The sequence below is a fragment of the Mastacembelus armatus genome, chromosome 7, assembly GCF_900324485.2.
Source record: "Mastacembelus armatus chromosome 7, fMasArm1.2, whole genome shotgun sequence".
NCBI lineage: Eukaryota > Metazoa > Chordata > Actinopteri > Synbranchiformes > Mastacembelidae > Mastacembelus > Mastacembelus armatus.
Genome location: NC_046639.1, coordinates 4220135 through 4237552, shown reverse-complemented (window position 1 = coordinate 4237552; position 17418 = coordinate 4220135). Strand labels below are relative to the sequence as shown.

General features: G+C 38.7%; 2 protein-coding genes across 7 annotated transcripts; one reads left to right on the top strand and one right to left on the bottom strand.

Moving 5' to 3' along the window:
• Nucleotides 1-1003: 1003 nt before the first annotated feature.
• csf1b (colony stimulating factor 1b (macrophage)) lies at nt 1004-7429 on the top strand. Of its 5 annotated transcripts, none has more exons than XM_026333675.1 (9): nt 1004-1249; nt 2744-2857; nt 2966-3028; nt 3137-3307; nt 3478-3679; nt 3768-3904; nt 6746-6774; nt 6855-6892; nt 7050-7429. In XM_026333675.1, exons 1-8 carry the CDS (start codon nt 1208-1210, stop codon nt 6889-6891), a joined length of 795 nt encoding a protein of 264 aa, XP_026189460.1. In that variant the 5' UTR covers nt 1004-1207; the 3' UTR covers nt 6892; nt 7050-7429. The 5 variants fall into 5 exon arrangements, with proteins under 5 accessions (XP_026189460.1, XP_026189459.1, XP_026189457.1 ...); XM_026333674.1 differs by having other exon boundaries at nt 2738-2857; nt 6858-6892; nt 7054-7429; XM_026333672.1 differs by having other exon boundaries at nt 2738-2857; nt 6858-6892.
• Nucleotides 7430-10066: 2637 nt separating this feature from the next.
• fmodb (fibromodulin b) lies at nt 10067-17374 on the bottom strand. 2 transcript variants are annotated; one of them, XM_026333104.1, is made up of 3 exons: nt 17359-17374; nt 11246-12124; nt 10067-10218 (listed from the first exon to the last, which is right to left on the bottom strand). In XM_026333104.1, exons 1-3 carry the CDS (start codon nt 17372-17374, stop codon nt 10067-10069), a joined length of 1047 nt encoding a protein of 348 aa, XP_026188889.1. The 2 variants fall into 2 exon arrangements, with proteins under 2 accessions (XP_026188889.1, XP_026188888.1); XM_026333103.1 differs by lacking the exon at nt 17359-17374 and having other exon boundaries at nt 11246-12134.
• Between the last annotated feature and the right edge of the window lie 44 nt (nt 17375-17418).

The following is a 17418-nucleotide window of genomic DNA, read 5'->3' as shown; positions in this document are numbered from 1 at the left end:
TTATATTTTATTATGTAAATATACTATTCCATTTTATTTTAATTTTATCTACTTTATTTCTATTTTACTTTGACTACTGTGGAAGGAGTGTGGCAAATAAGAATTTCATCGCACAGTGTTTATTGTGTATGACAATAAAACCTCTTGATCTTGATCTTGATCTTGATCTTGATCTTGATCTTGATCTTGATCTTGATCTTGATCCTGATCTTGATCTTTATCTTGATCTTGATCTTGATTTTGATGCTGTAGGTGGGACTAACTCTTTTGGGGTAGTCTAATCACACTAATGCTCCTTATTTTACTGCTGATCATATGTTGTGTATGTAATAGGTTAATCTCCAAAGTTACTAGTTTCTAAAATTTTCCTCTGTAGCAAAAAGGAACCACAGTACTACACACATTTACGATGTCAGGCATAGCAATGTGTTTGCAGTACAAAGTGTAGAAAGTCACTTCCTGTGTTAATAGATTCCAGGGCAAATGCATTTATTTCTCTGTTGGAGACTGTTTTAAAAATAATTCCTCGACCTAAATAACTTATGAAGGCGTTCATTGAAGGCGTGAATGTGAGCATTTGTCTCTTTCTCTTAAGTTAGATCACTTCTTACAAATAGCATTAAACACCCACTGTCCCAGTAAACCCAGGTGTTTTGGTGGAATGTGATGTTAAGGAAAACAGTTCAGGTCTACTCAGTCACAGCAGTTATTCCTAGAGCAAAGCAAGGGCGCATGGTCCCCGATCAAATTTGTATTAGTTATTAGTCTCAGAGTTTCAATAACAAGAGTAATGTTTCCAGTTTCACCAGACAAAATTCTCATTTCCACTAAAATTTCCACAAAATTCTCATTTCCACTAATGTTGACCATAAATACGTTAGTGTGTCAACCAATAACCAAAATTGAACTGATCTTGACACATAAACAGAGACAAAGATAATGTATCTTGTCAAGGAGAAGAGAGGTGGGAGGTCTTTAAAAAGGGCTGTCTGTCAGCTGAGACACTTAGTCTCGGTTTGAACTCACTCTGTGCAGGAGGAGAACATCAGGGAATGCTTTGAAGAACAGCTCCACATTACAGAGTGTCAAATTTACTTAACAGCAAATTCCTTTCTGTGGACTGGAACTGAATTTAAGAAAAGAATCTCTTTGCTTCAATGTGTGTGACAGAGGAGTCTGGTGTTTTCTACTGTCAAACACGTACCAGATGACCATCCTTGTGTTAACCCTGATTCAGAGCAAAGCTAAGGTAGGTGAGATTTTTGTTAAATTAGTGCAGTTAAAAAAAAAAACATCACGAAACGCAGTGCGATGCAATAAAAGAAGGAGATTGTGTTAGTTGGTTAGTTTGATGAGGTTTGATGCTTAATTGTGCAGTTTCCTGAAAGTAAAGATATCATGGAAAGCATGGAGAAAACAAATCAGGTGACATTTGCATCATGTGTTCCTGCATTTGCCATAAACTAGTCACATCAACAGTTTTATTAGATTACATCAATTTGATTATGTGTCATTGTCCTTAGCGTGATTGTGCTTCAGTTCACACAGGACCCACATTCTGTAAGAATCACTTTCATCTTCACATCGTTTTCTTTCCTTTAGGTCCCACCAGTCAATCTGCATGCACATACTGACCAGATTACTGATTGATAGTAAATTATGACATATAACCTGCAGGAACTGCATGAAGCTTATGTTACATAATTCAAAGGGTTCAGGATAGCAGTATACGATCAACAGACAACAAAAATGAAATACCCCTCATCTCAAATCTTTCAAAGAATCGTCTTTTCTGTCTTAATACTTCCCAGACGTCAAAGAGGCAACAAATAAATTATGTTTACTGTTTTAATCCAGTTTCACTGGCATTTGTTTTGATTGCTTGTTGCAAAAGCTGCATTGAACTCACTTAAATTCTGGGGGATCAAGAGGATGAATATCAAGCAATACCTTACAATGTAGACATTTTTTCTGCAGAATGAGGAACATATGTTTGTCACCATGTTTTAATCCTGAATAAAAGGATTTGGTCCATCTGGAGCCTATTTTACTGTTAGATTTGCCAAAAGATGCTTAGTAGCAGGCATCATCAGCTACAGGAAGCATGTTACTTTCCCAGGCTGAGCTTCCATGGTAGAGGGCACTATTTGACCATAAGTGGAGCTTATCTAACACCAGGTTAGATCCCTCTGTGGTCACGCACAGTTAAACATTAGTCACTTGCAGTGTCACAGCAAAGAGGCCCTGTGCATATTACTCTCCCTCTACTTGAAATCTGACACTCAACAAAACCACTGCAGTGGAACCACTGCATAAATGATACTCAGGGGTGTTGTTGGTACTCTCGCTGAACAGCTTTCCCACATAGTACTAGGTTTTAAATTTAAATGGGAATTGCTCAGATGCCTATTGTTAGACAGTTATGGCTCATATTAAGAGCAAATTCCATTTATGTTTACTTTCAACTCGGTTTTCCTTGTAAAATAATTTATAAGAACGTTTTTTATCACATTTTGGGAGGGGTTTCTGAAGCTGAGTGACACTGCTATGTGGAGAACATTGTGTTTTTCTAGTTGAGTTGGTAGTTGTTTTGCAATTTACCATGTATGATCTACTCAAGCAAAGATTTCTTTTGTAATGTGCAAGTATTTCTAATAGTCTAATGCAGCTGAGTAAGAGAGTAATGGATGTGACAATAATGAATCACTGACATCAAGATGATGCATGATTGTATTAGTTGCAGGTCAAGTGTCTGTGTGTGCTTATGTTCCTGAGCTTCCCTCTGACTATGGCTGAGATCCCTGGTCCATGCAGACACTCTATCACTAGGGAGCACCTGCTGACAGCCAGGCATCTGGTAGGTGCTGAAAACAATTGGAGAAATGTCGCGGTTAAAATACTGGAAATGATGTGTTAATCATGCCTCACAGCCCAGGCTTAAATCTCCCTGTTCTTGTTTCTGTAGATGGATAACCAGTTGAGAAGTGGTTGCTCAATAACATACACATTCATAGAGCGGAGAAGTTTGGTAATATTTGTTTTACAAGACTTTTTCATTCTGAAACCTTTAAAACAAACTTTACATTGATTGCATGGCACTTCCATGTTTATTACCTAGTGCTCTGATTTCCCACAGAGCAAATGTTGCTTTGTAAAAGCTGCTTTACCCTGGATCTTGGAGCTCCTCACAACCCATTTCAAATATCATCGGGGGTCAGTCAATGATGGCTATGTTCAGTCCCTAAGAGCGCTCATTCTCAACATCTACTCTCAGAAATGCGTACCACAGATTAACGAAGAGTTTGAGGTGAGTGTGTGTTTCTGAGAGACCTTGCACAAGAATTCAGTTTTGTATACTAAAAAGAAATACTGTGAGTGATATGAAATATTGACCATTCCAGAAAGATAAATCTACAATCTAAAAGACAAACCTACATAGGAAAACATTAAAAGTATGTATCTTGGAATCTGCCGCAGGATAAGCCAGAAAGTTTTGAGATGCTCTACAGAGGGTCTCCTTTGGAGGCGCTGCAGAAGGCCTCAGAGGTTCTGTCCATTTACTGGGAGCTGGTGACAACAAGCAATGCACCAGTAGACTGGAGATGCCAGCATGAATACACTGAAACCTTTGGCTCTACTACAGAGCTATTCACAGAGTCGACCATACAATATTACACAGGTGGGAATGTCAGTCTTCTGGAAAAGTGTGTAAAGATGTTTTGGGGCTACTCAGATTGCAGAGTTTGTGATGATTATCTTTTCTACAGACAGTTATGATAGTAAGTCAGTGACGGCCTCTCAGAGAAGACCAGTCAAAGACCTGTACAAGCTTGGCTTTATCATCACCTCCATTTGTGGAGGACTGCTGTTCATATTTACTCTCTACTGTCTCATTACACAAAAGGTACAGTACCATCAGTTTTTATTTTGATCATTCCTGCATTACATCTCACCCTAATACAAATTTAGCAATGCATTCTAGTCATATTGCAGTAAGGAAGGTCTTGGTTTAGTCCTGGTTTGCTCTCTGGGACACTGTCGCTTGCAGAATTAGAAGTCCTCCCTCGCTGGTAAATACTTGAACATAATATAACAGATTTGCGGCTAGAGTTCCCGGCAGCACATGCACCGAAATCTGCAAATGCAAAGGAGCGTATTTTTACCCTCTTTCCTGTGTGAGACTATTTAATGGCATCAGGTTTTATTTAAGATAATCTATTTTATGTCTCAGAGCAGTTATTTTCAACTAAGGCACACAATCCATATTGATCTGTTTCAGCCATGACCTGAATATAATTTAAACAACTGTAATTTATTCCACAAGTCAATACTACAACAACTAAGGTGGTTTTATATCCTATTAAATAAGGAACAGACAGAAAGGTATAATAACAGCTAAAAAAGCCAATAAAGTAAAGGCTGTGAAACAGTCCCAGCTGCAGTTTATTCCTGTTAAAACCCAGAATCTTTAGAACACAGTAACAAGCTAACAGGCAGCACAGTGTTTCAATAAAAGGAAAAAGAAGCAATATCACTTTCTTGAATCACAATCTAGCCTCGGTTTAGTTATATCGGGCGTCTGTACTGGTGATTGGCATATATCTGCAGGGACTAACTCTAATTCTGAGGCCAGGGTTTTAGCCAAACAATTGCAGGAGTATAGTTAACACCTAACATGCATGCAATGCACATCTTTTGCATGGGGAGTACCTACAGCATGTCACATTGGGTTCACTAACATGTTTTCCTAAATGGCATAATCATTTTGATCACATGAGGGGCAGATGGATCACAAGAATTTAAGGAAGCTTACAGTGGTATACAATCACATTAGTGCTTCACTTAAGTGGTTGGTTTATGCCAAACAAATGGCTCTTTGTGAGTGGCTCTTTCAAGTTAATATTGGATGATTCTTCTGAGTATAATGAATATTTTGGGGCATGTTTTTTCATCTTGTATTGCAGTATGGTCACACAAGTTGGTTTTAAGCGGTATATACATTTAAATTCATGTACTTTGAGAACCTTATTAACCAGAAGCTGGTTTCTAGATTTGTGATAATGGCTTAGATCAGACTTCAGACAGACAGGCTGACAAAATCAGGCCAATGTTTTCAGTGGGAAAACAAGATATATGCTCTAGTTTGTTGGGCAGTTGTGAGTTGTTGTTTTGCAACCAAAAATCCCATCAAATTTCTGTTTTTGGTTCATTTGAATGACATGCTGGGAGAGATACATTTGCTTACTGTCATCATTTGACCACCTCATGTTCAGAGCTGATTGCTTTAAATACCAGGAGTAGGCTGAGAAAAGGGACTGATCTTTTTTCAGGTAGTACTGGCTGTTTATATCCTGATTTAGCCAATTGCATGCAGTTAGAATGCTTGATGAAGTTCTCTACTTTCTGACTGCTACACTTCTTTTCTCCTGCACCGTTTGTCTGTGACCTTGTTGTCTGTATTTCTTGTCTCTCCCACTTTTCCGCACAGTGGGTGGGTAACTCACCCTGCTAGGTGCCCCTAAAGTGCTCAGCTCCAAGCACTAAACCCTCTGACTTTTAGTAACATCATCTGTGTATTCAGTGAGAATGTGTGCCTACAGAGGGCTTAAAAACCTATATGGGAATTGCATAACACTGGAAATCACAGTTCAAGAGCATTGTTTTAAGTATTCAGTTCAACAATTTCTAAATCAGCATATTTGTGGCTGATGTTGTATTTGTTTTCCATTACAAAGTCTGAATTAAGCAACATAATCATTTACCATGCCACATTAAATAATATTTAACAGTGTTTGAACTCGCAAAATCATTTCTTTCATTGACCGACAGCTGAAAGAGCTGTGTAATTACAGCTGATCTCTTGTAGGTAGTTGGTCGAACACCCTAATGCGTTATGAGTGTCATAACATAGGCCTATTGTTCATAAAGCACTGAGACCTGTGAGAAGAGACTTCACCACAATAATTTGGCTGTAAACTCTCTCTTACATATACACACCTTTTGGGCAATATGGTACTGTAGTGTTAATATCAAAGCCTATATCTGCATGAAGGGCCAAACAGGAGCCGAGCATATGGCTTTTTACAGTCTCCAAACAAACCACCTCTTTCAAAAGAAATTTCCATCACTGCTGCACAGTTTGCCTGCAGTGGGTAGGTTGTGTCAATATCGCTTGGTGACCACCTACTAGCTGAGAACCAGGCTCTAACTCGCTATCTCTGTCACTATTGGTTGATGTGCAGGGGTGAGACAAAATAACCTGCCTCAGACTGTAAAGTGATACTGCACCCAAAATGTGTCTATTGAGAAATATTACAAAACACTTACATGCTGAAAATATAAAAAATGGATGTAAAGGATTGTTGTTTAATACGGTCAAGGAGACTGGAGGCTGCGTGCAGCTTAGATTTACAGCAATTACAGCGGATGCCATAAATAATAAAAATATAATTTTCACAGTGGAAAAAATTAAATTAATTGAAACATTTTGCTTGTTACTTCTACTGTGTCTTAAATGTATGTGCTCATTATGTTACATGCTTTTGCAGGAAATGGCACACTTATTTTTGACAACCCTCACCGGCCCCCTGGTCTTTCATACACTAGCACTGCAGCATATTGTTTTTGAGAGATTTATGTATTCCAAAATTTGAAAAAATTGTTTGCTATTTTGTTCTTTCCATGTAGTTTCTCACTATATGTTTTCACTGGCAAACTGTAATAAAGTCTTTTCTTTTCAAAACAGAAAACTCACAGATCATCCACAAGCTCAAGGTAAGCACATACTCCTTAAAATAAATATTGGTTTTCCCGTGAAGCCATCCTAACACATGCCTTTGTCATCTGGGTAAAAGCAGAGACCTGCAGGACATAGAGATGGAATCACAATAATGTGAGTATCTTTCTAATCTACATCAAAGTGCTAAGACAGTTAAACAGCAGGAGCTGGCTCAGATCAAATGTCTTAAACTCTGTCTCAGTGTAAAGTCTGACTGCAGTGCACATGTGTCTTTATACTCTTTGTAACTCCAGTATTCATTTTTCCTCAGGCAGTAAAGAACACATCACTGCAGGAGCAGATGAAGCACTTGTGAAGCTGTATATTTTATCCATCATGAACAAGTTTTCATAACAGTATTGTGTGTAATGTATCAAGATCAATTATTTAATCAGAAGCTTCGCTTTGACTGAGAGCAAAGATGGATTTATTTGGAATATAATGCTATGTATATTATGTTTATGCATTCAGTATTGCAGATATCACTAAAATAATTTCTATTTTTACACCACTTATGTATGTTGAGTAATGTGTCTCCATTTGCTACAACTTAACCAAGTGTTTGCCAAACATTTCCATGTTATTTATTTAAGAACATGACTCTATTGACTCTATTCAATCGCTGTACAGGTAATAAAAGTTAACTGTTAATACCGAATCCAAAATATAATGCTTTCCAGCTCTCGAGCTACAAGTCCATTAATATAAGAAAAAAATGGGATCACATGTTAGCGGCAGCTAATGACCTCATTAAAACATTTAGGCCAATTTATAGCCTACGTCCTGTTTGACTTAACACTTTATGAGTAGTGCTTTAATCTTTGCAAAACAGGCTTTCCCACTAAGTGGTTCATGTTCTTTCATTATCAGCCTATGCTGCTAATCAATACGGTCTTCCTGTGGCCAATTTCTAAACTTCACGAGCAAAGACTTGTATATCGAGTTTTATTACAAAACAGAACAGAATAGTTTCAACACGAACTCTAGAAAATATTCTCCATTCACTGAAGTGTTGTTATTTGCAGAGAGGTGGAGAAACGTGCCGGATAGATGCCCACTAGTCACTGCTGCAGTTTCATAATAACTGTCTACGCTGCAAAGGGTGTGGCAGGATTTGGTGGGGATAACATGCTACTACAGTCACATGTCACGCATGCATGACATTTAGTCATTACACAATAGCGGCAAGAAATAATGTGGGAAATATTATAACAGAGAAAGCAAAAACAGTGCATGTGTATATTCTGTGATGCTGTCTTGATTTTCACTCATGTTTACTCAGTGATGGCCTGCCCTAATGTTTCATATTAACAAATTGCACAATGTCTGTGTTTCAGAAAAATTGAACAATTCCTCACAAAGTGAACTGTTTGTATGTTTCTAGCAGAGCACCACTTCAGTAAAGCCTATCAAAAGATTCCTATGTGATTGTGTGCATGTGTGCTGGCGTCTATGTTGTTTTTCAAGAACTTGTGTAGGAAGCAGAGAAGGAAAAAAAACACAGCTTTGCCACACAACGTCTGCAGAACCATGTGCAGCCTGCAATGTGACATGATCTATAACACACTTAATTTCACAGGCTACTGCTTATCAGTGTGAAAACCACTGTTGCACTGGCACTGGTCCATCTTTCACCCCAAGCCGTTGCTCCATTACAAAACGAGGAAAGTATTTCTTTAATTTAATTTAGTGCCTTTGTGCAGAGGATTAAAGGCAGCTGTGGAAGATGAAACAGCAAGTTCTGTCCATCCATCCATCCATTTACTATACCCGCTTATTCCCTAACCAGGGTCCCAGGGATCTGCTGGAGCATATCCCAGCTCTCTTTGGGTGAAAGGCAGGGGTCCACCCTGGACAGGTCCCCAGTCCATCACAGGGCCACATAGAGACAAACAACCTCACACACTCACACTCACTCCTATGGGCAATTTAGAGTCACCAATCAACCTGACATACATGTTTTTGGACTGTGGGAGGAAACCAGAGTACCTGGAGAAAACCCACACAAGCACAGGGAGAACATGCAAACTCCACACAGAAAGGCCGGGTTGTGAACCCACGACAATAGTCGTTTCTGTCTCGCAACCTCCCTGCCTATATTACCTTTGAATTAGAGGAAACAGAACATAATGTTTTTGCTAAAGAATTCCCTATCACCAGTTTGTGGGACAAACAACTTAAAACAAACAATTCCTTTTACACTTTAAGTGCATAATTCATAGCTTTCTGGATAAGTGGATATAAACAGATTCATGTCTATTCACAGATTAAAACTTCTGGCATTAACTTAATTGGATGTTAAATGACATAGGATATCTGTTAAGTACACATTTCTATGAGATATACAATACAAAAACACTGGCTTGGAAATTACAACCTAATTTTTAAAAGCCAAGAAGCCCAAAACATAGGTAACAAAAAATGGCTAACACTTCAAATAGTAATGACAGTATTGAAACCAAGATTACCTTTGGAAACTCCAGAGACTTATCAGCTAAAGTAATAAATATCTATTTATGTACAGTTGTGCTCTTAAATCTACTTGCTCTTGGCACAATTTGAGAAACATGGGCCATTATATTAAAAAATATAAATGAGCATCCAGAACAAGTGTATGCCTTTTTAAAATCACAATGACAACTGCAATTAATAAAGATACTGACTAGTTTCCTTTTAAAGAAAAGTTTTCTGTGTGATCATATCAAAGTAAAATGATTCCATATATGTAACATCCAGCATAATTAACAGTTAATTCATTGTTGTATTGTATGCACATAATTGATAAAAAGTGACCTTGCCAAATAATAATGAGAGTCATCACTGCTCTACCTGCTGTTTTATCACCTTGTGCCATATGGTGGAGGCAAAGATCCAAACTTTATGTGAAACAGATGACTGGCGGTTTGACACGTTGTGAGACATGACACAAGAAAAAACTTATCAGCTTTGTCATCAGCTACAACTTGTTTTTACTTATGAGTACTATTTTTCTAGTATTCCTTAAACTAGCAATGTAATTATTTTGTTCAAAGTCTGGCCATTTCTCATCTGTCACCCATGATTATATAACTGTGGTATTTCCCGTTGACTAATACTGGAACTGTTTAATTATTTGGAACAATAACAGTAGCTCGCATAACAGTGTAATGAAACATTCCCTGCAAACGTTTTGTTAGAAAGGACTGTGAGTGATATAAAATAAAGATAGTGAGAGGAGGTAGGAATGCTAGAGATGCAGCAACAACCTGGGTGGGGTTGAGTCACATGAGTGAGTGAGGCCAGCAATCACTACAGATCAATATAGGCAAGATGCCGCAAACAGTAGGCAGCTTCAGCAGGAATGTCTTTGGCAGTGATCTCATTGGCATCCAGACGCAGCATTCTCAGCTTGGAGTAGTTGGTCATGTCTATTGTACTGCAGAAACTACTCAGGGAGAACTCTGAAAGACATGAGAGGTAAAGAAATATGAAAGGGAGGCCACATTTTCTCTCACAGTCACTTACTGTCATCATCTGAGTCATGTCAAGCGGGAACAAAGTCACATGATAATGCTGACTCAAAGCGAATATATTCCTCCTGAGACGTTGAAGTATGTCTGTGCTAAAAGTCAAAAGTTGGTTCTCACATGTCTATTGGGTGACAACGTCACATCACTTTAAAATGGGTTCACAAAACTTTGACAGATTACATTTGTGTATGCGTTTTGTAAAGTTTTATATGTCCATGAGGTTCCTTTCTTCAAGGGCATCAAAGGGCTTTATTTCACTTTTTCACACAGTTTCAAAATCAGGTTTTTGCTGTTATCCAGTGGTGGAATCTTTTCACATTGCTACATGATTAGCTCCTACCCCAAAGTGTTTTGTGGTATTACATAACCAAAAACATAATAAATCTAACTTCAAGAAGAAAGAAGAAAACAGCAAAAACAGGAGTTTTATAACTCTGTTGCACTGCTTATGGTTTGAAACTAGATGTCAGACTTCCAAGCACAGTTAAATGGCACTGTGAAAACAAAGCAGCTAGAAACAGCAAAAACAGAGTGAAGCGATGCATATCTGAAATTCGCCTTCGCTCATGATCACACAAGCCACTGCAGTGCATTGAACCACAGTGGGGCATGCAGGTTGCGTCCACTTAAGTGCGAATGTCAATGCACAAGAGGAAAATTAAGAAGCGTCTTGAGCATATAATTATGTTGCTAGAAAAACTGTTATAAGAAAATAGAAAATCAGCAACATGTATGACATTATCTCAGCACTGGCTGCAGAGTAGAGGGTCAGCGTTGCATTAGAAGTACAGAATTAATGAATAATAATTTCATTCTAAACTTTTATATCAACTTTCAGTTTTAGGACTGCCATTATGCATGCAATAGGTATAGGTATAGGTAGCCTGTTTCCAGAAATGTTTAGGATTGCTACTTGTCCATAGCACCAAATATCTTAGCATGAAAGCAATGCCCATACCTTTGATCTTATTGGCTTGCAAATAAAGGTTTTCCAGGTCCCTACTGACAACAGGGATCTTCTCCAGTTTATTGAAGGACAGGTCAAGTTCTACCAGCCTGCTGACATTGAAAACACTGGCTGGAAGTCCTTTATCAGTCAGCTTGTTCTGAGCCAACCTGAGAAACTGCAGTTTGGGATGCATGTTGAAAAAGTTTGCTGGCACACTCTCTATGTTGTTAAACTCCAGGTAGAGCTGCTGCAGCCTCTCAGGGAGGTTATCAGGGAATTTCCTCAGCTGGTTTTTTCTCATATCCAGCATGGTCAGAGACTTCAGTCCCTTGAACACACCTCCAGCATCCTCTATGGCATTTGCTTGGAGCTGAAGGGTGGTAAGGTTGAGCATCCCCTCGAATGTGTTAGGGAGAATTTTTGAGATCTTGTTATGACCAAGTCGCAGGTCTGTGATAGATTTGGGCAAATTGGGAGGCACCTGAGTAAGCTCATTGTGATCCAAGAAGAGCCGGTCCAGGCTCTTAAGTTTACTGAAGACATTCAGGCCAATCTTGTCTGACTTGAGCTGGTTGTGAAACAGTACAACCCAGACCAAGCTGGTAGCATTATCAAACACTCCATGCTGGATACCTGTGATCTGGTTACTCTGCAGGTAGACATACTTAATATGTGAAGGGACAAAGGGAACATGCTGAAGGTTGCGGCTGTGACAATACATAGCTGTAGGGTAGGCTGAGGGGCAGTCACACTCTAGAGGGCAGTCCACATCTTCAGCCTGCCAGCCAATGTGCCACCGCCGCCCACGCAGATGGGACAACCACTGGAAATGGCTGTAACCTTGGCTGCTGCTCAGATGCACTATTCCTATTATGAGGAGGCGCACCACTGTCTGCATGATCACTGATGAAAAGGACAGATGTAGAATTTACAGTAAAATTAAGATACTTCATTACTTTAACCCAAATATGTAATCTCTGATAATCTGAAATATTTGGCAGCTAACACTGAGCAAAAATTGTGCAGTCAAGTCATTCTCTTTTCTCCAGTTTATAAATGACAGTAGGTAGTAAATGACCTACCAGTTGCTTGATCAGGGATTATGCCTCCTCTCTTGCTCATGTCCCCTGTGACTGAGTGGAATATGTTGATGGTACAGAATAAATATCCTCCCTGACACCTCCAACACACCCCCATCCTCACAGCTGCAGCCCAACCAGTTTCATTAGAGCATGTCCACATCATTCACTTGCATGTGCTACCTACCTACCTATAACATATCACCTCCAGCCATGTCACCCATCTTCATCTGTGAACTGGAACAGACATCTGCTTTTTAACAACCTTGTTTTCCCTGTTTCATTCCTTATCATTACACAGTCACTCCATGTCTGCCTTGATGATTTTTGTGGTGTGGTGCTTATGGAGCAGGTTAGTGGCTATAGAACATTTAATGAAGCAGACTAGAGGCTGTAATTAGTGGTGTGCTACTTTTCAGATAACACAAAGTTAGTTATGGTTTAAAATCTAACTCTTAAGTCACACCTTGCTTTTGTGCATCATGTGCTTCAACGCATGCAATGTATGGCAAACCCTGTTATTTGTCCTTACATGTTTTTTCTGTTATTACTTTGTTCCTGCATGATCTGGGCTGTCACTGTTTTTGTCAATTACAGTGTTCAAGCTGCAGAGAAAGTTAACATATGTTTGTGCTGGCGCCTGCTGAACAGCGTCATTATTGCCCTGCAGATTTTCTTTAAAATGAGCCTCCCCATTCATGTCCCCCACTGGAGCAGAAAAAAATGGAGGCATTATTTCAGTGATTACATTTTTACCCTATTTTGCTTCACAGACCCCTTTTGAGGTAGTACAAGAGAACATGCTGAAAGTGGAAGTTGTACAACAAGTAACAAATCTTCATGACCAAACAATCAGAACTCAGGAGGAGAGAGAACCTGAGGATATGCATATGGGACTCTTGGCAGAACAATATGCTTTGGCCAAAAACAATCTTTAGTCTAAAACTAAAATACATAACAGTAAATACCATTTTTTTTCAAGTGATGTTACATTATTCTCAGTTTAAGAAGCTATCCCTATCATTGTGTTATCATGCTGCTGTCCAGGGGTGATTTCAGACCCTTTTTTAGGTGCTCAAACACACCTAAATTTCATCTCACCACCCCTGAAAAATACTACTACTAAGGATTAATCATGAGAGGTAATCTGAAGTTAGATTTTACAAACATACTAACATTTGTAATCAATCATCTTTGTATAAGCAAAGTAGAAGAAGTAGGCAGCATTGGGTTTCATGGTGGAGATTACAATCACAAACAGCTTAAGATGAAAAGCTGATGTTAGCAAATACAGATGCTGTTCTGAATGTGAACACTGGGAGAGCTGGTCATTAAAACTGTGACTTAGAAAGTGTGTGGTTACAGCTCCATGCTGTGAACTTTGGCAGACAGCATCAACAGCCAGGTTAAAAAAGACTCCAGCTAATTGTATTCTCCAAAGCAACCCAATACTCAATTAGAATACAATTATAAATCAATATGGATCAATTCATAGCACTTCATAGAATCTGTGATCAGAGGTTGGGTTGACAGCGCAAAGAGGGAGAGAGGAGCATGGAGCATGGAGAGCAGGGTGGAGACAGCAGAAAGGGACCTGGGCATAAGGTCCTGTATAAATGCCACATTCTGCTGAGGAGCTGAGCCCCTCCTAAAGTCTGATAGTGGAATCGCTCCCATCGCTGTCAACATTAATTAGAATGTGAATAGAAATCCTCACAAATTTATCGAAACTAGCAGCAATTAGTGGTGGAAACAACGTTTTCTGCAAAACTGCTTTGGCTTTTGTATTTATGACTGATTTACAATCAAGCAATTCTAAATATCTCTGTAATTCAATTCATGCACCAGGAATAACATGTCAGCTTCTGTTTTCTGTGTGTCTCTAAAAGAAAGTCTGAATTAAAACAGGGTGTGAAAACTAAAGGTACTGTCCATCCATCCATCCATCCATCCAGCATCTATACCCACTTATTCATATTTAGGGTCCCAGGGATCTGCTGGAGCCTATCCCAGCTCTCTTTGGGTGAAAGGCAGGGGTCCACCCTGGACAGGTCACCAGTCCATCACAGGGCCACATAGAGACAAACAACCTCACACACTCACACTCACTCCTATGGGCAATTTAGAGTCACCAATCAACCTGACATACATGTTTTTGGACTGTGGGAGGAAACCAGAGTACCTGGAGAAAACCCACACAAGCACAGGGAGAACATGCAAACTCCACACAGAAAGGCCACTGACAGGTTGGGAACCCAGGACCTTCTTGCTGAGAGGCAACAGTGCTAACCACTAAGCCACCATGCTGCACGAAAGTAAAGTAGTCTGGTATGGATGTCATTTATTCATGAACGCAGTATACCCTAAAATGCCTTCATAGTCACATTTACATGAGAGCAGTCTGGAGCCGTCCTGCTGCTAGAATATGTACCATAAGGTAAAGCAGAAACAATTTTCTTGTCATGGGTAGATTTCATAAGAAAATGCACATGAGCAAGACTGTAAGAAAAAAATGATGATTTGAAACAGATTTGTGTATTCTCTGCGTAGGAATTTGAGAAAGCGACAGTTTTAAACTAAGTGCATGTATCTAGAGGAGTGCACAGTTTAGCCCGGTTTAAAGGATAAGGCTGTTGATTTTCTATGTTTTGAGCTTTTCTTTTAAAAGATTTCAGACAACAGTGGTCGTCTCAAAAATAGCGGGATTTATTCTCTATGAATGTGCTCTCTAAATATTTTATAACTTGACTTTTCATATTGTTTAAGTCAACAACATATCAAATTGTCCAAATGTTGCCTCAAGTTATCACACAGTACCTTTTAATAATTCAATTACATCTTGAATTTAATGTTAGCATGCAATGCTACGACACTTTCAATGATTGAATATTGTTACTGATTATGATTTTTATTGTTTCTCACTGTATTCTTGGTTTTTCAGGTTTGACAGGTTGATTCACAGAGTTCACTAAGGCTCATGTGTTTTTTATAATCATATCTGATGTTTATGTTCTTCCTGACCTAGTATAGTCTGACACTAAGGGACACAGTGTTCTCAAGGATGTTGGTGAGGAGTATCTGGGAGAAAGGTTCCTCGGGACACTGGGTGTGAGGAAGAGACAAATATAAGAGAGCACGCTGCAGGATGGAGGGTTAACTGTTGAATGAGAATATAGAGTTTTAGAATACAGCCTTATTAGGGAATCACTTTGTAGAACAATAGGGAAGTAAAGACTTAATTATGTGATTATGCAGATAATCATTTACATAATCACATAATTGTGTGGCAACACACTAATTTTAATTAAGAAGTTAGAGAATCATTTCAGACATTTCACTACCTCACTTACTACTCAAACACACTTGTTTCAGTGAAGGTGCTGGGCAACATGTCTCACAGTACTTCTTATCATTACTACTCGAAAAGTTAATTTCCATCAATTTGACTTTCACACAACACACTTTGTATCCGAGTTTTATATTACTACTCTGGGGAAACTGAATGCTACAGAAGCATGAAGACCAGAATGCTTTTGTCAACCTAATATCAATTATCGCCTGTCTCATACAGACAGAGCAAGCATGGCTTTTGCTATAGTGGTAAACAGATCTACAGATCTATTACGTTATCACAGTGTGGCCAGTAAACCTTTTTAGTGGCGAGGAGAAAATGCTTCCCAGATGGAACTGCATAAAAAACAAACGCTTATGATGGTCAACACTGAGAAAAGCGTAACAGTCCAAAAACATAAAAGCAATTCAACAGCAAAGCTCATTCAAATGTCATATCATGTACATCAAAATAATAAAAACTGAACTAAAGCCTTTCATGCACTGTGCTGAATCTGGCTTTGTGCTTATTTTGCTAGCCTGGGGGTTATGTGGCTGAATTTTGAGCTTTCTTCTCTGGAAGACGACAGGATTAGTTGAATCTTCAGTTGTTTTGATTATAATTTGATCACAATCCAAACTCACTGTTTGCGGAACATTTGTCTTCTCCTTTTTTTTCAAAAATAACTGAGGTAAAAAACAGATTGTGCAGTTTTACATAAATACATGAACTTCATTGTTCAGTGACTACACCACAATACACTGCAATAATTTAGACATGAAATATCTCTCATAAACAATAAACTGCTGTATACTGTCCCTAAATCCTTTTTCTCAATTCACTCCCAGTTTTTCAACACATGCTGTAACAGTTGTTGGACAATACAAAAACCTAAATAGGAGCCACAAAACTGTTCTAATAAAATCAGAGCTTTTCTGTTTTTTTTAAAGAAGCAGCAAAAAAAACAAAAAAAACAAAACAGCACCAGCTCTTACCTTAACCTTTTCCCACACAGCTTGGTCCTAATGCAGCACACGGCTTGTGTGAAGTTGTGTTTGTGGGACCTCAGCAGACTGCTGCATTGGTGCGAGAATATGGACATGCTTTCACCACATCTATGAAACGTCTTTAGTTGCTCAAATAGATTCAAGCCTACAGGGAGCTCCTTACATTCACCCAGGGATGGTTTGAGTGATGCTGATTCTCTGGGTGGGCTCAGTTTTCAGTAACTGGCAGATGAGCTGTTTGGTTGCAGTAGGAAATATCATTGTCATCATCATCATTATTGCCATCATCATCAGTTAGTGTTCACATGTCCCCCAATACTATGAGACTGTACTGTATATCAAAAGTCATGGAGTAGCTGCAATTATGTGGGCCAGTTTTTGCATCCAGAGAAATCTGGTTGAAAAATTCTATTCTATCTAACAGTTACATTTACATGAAATTAAAAAAAATCTAAATGAATTAAAATTAAGTCATGAACTTGAAATGGCTCAGTGTATATGTATTTCAGAATTATTGAAAACAAGTGTTCTGTTTATACTATTCATGATGTCCACACTAAATGTCACCTAAACAAAATGGTTTGAGTCAGAAAGAAGTACCACTTAAGAAAAAGTTAGAGTGATAAAAACAGAAAAATTATCAATGAGAGGTTTATATTTTGTATGAGAAATAAAACAGAAAATACAGTAAAGTAACTAAATTACATACCCAACCTTTCATCTTTTTGTCATGCCCCCCTTCACCTTCCTCAGGCACATGAGGTT

Bases quoted from the DNA above. Each gene is read 5' to 3' on its own strand.
- csf1b (XM_026333671.1), top strand. From the start codon at position 1,208: ATGACCATCCTTGTGTTAACCCTGATTCAGAGCAAAGCTAAG. The intron at 1,250-2,737 runs GTAGGTGAGATT...TGATTGTATTAG, and splicing joins TGATTCAGAGCAAAGCTAAG to TTGCAGGTCAAGTGTCTGTG. The intron at 3,905-6,745 runs GTACAGTACCAT...TTTTCAAAACAG, and splicing joins ACTGTCTCATTACACAAAAG to AAAACTCACAGATCATCCAC.
- fmodb (XM_026333104.1), bottom strand. The intron at 10,219-11,245 runs GTATGGGCATTG...CATGTCTTTCAG, and splicing joins GCAAGCCAATAAGATCAAAG to AGTTCTCCCTGAGTAGTTTC.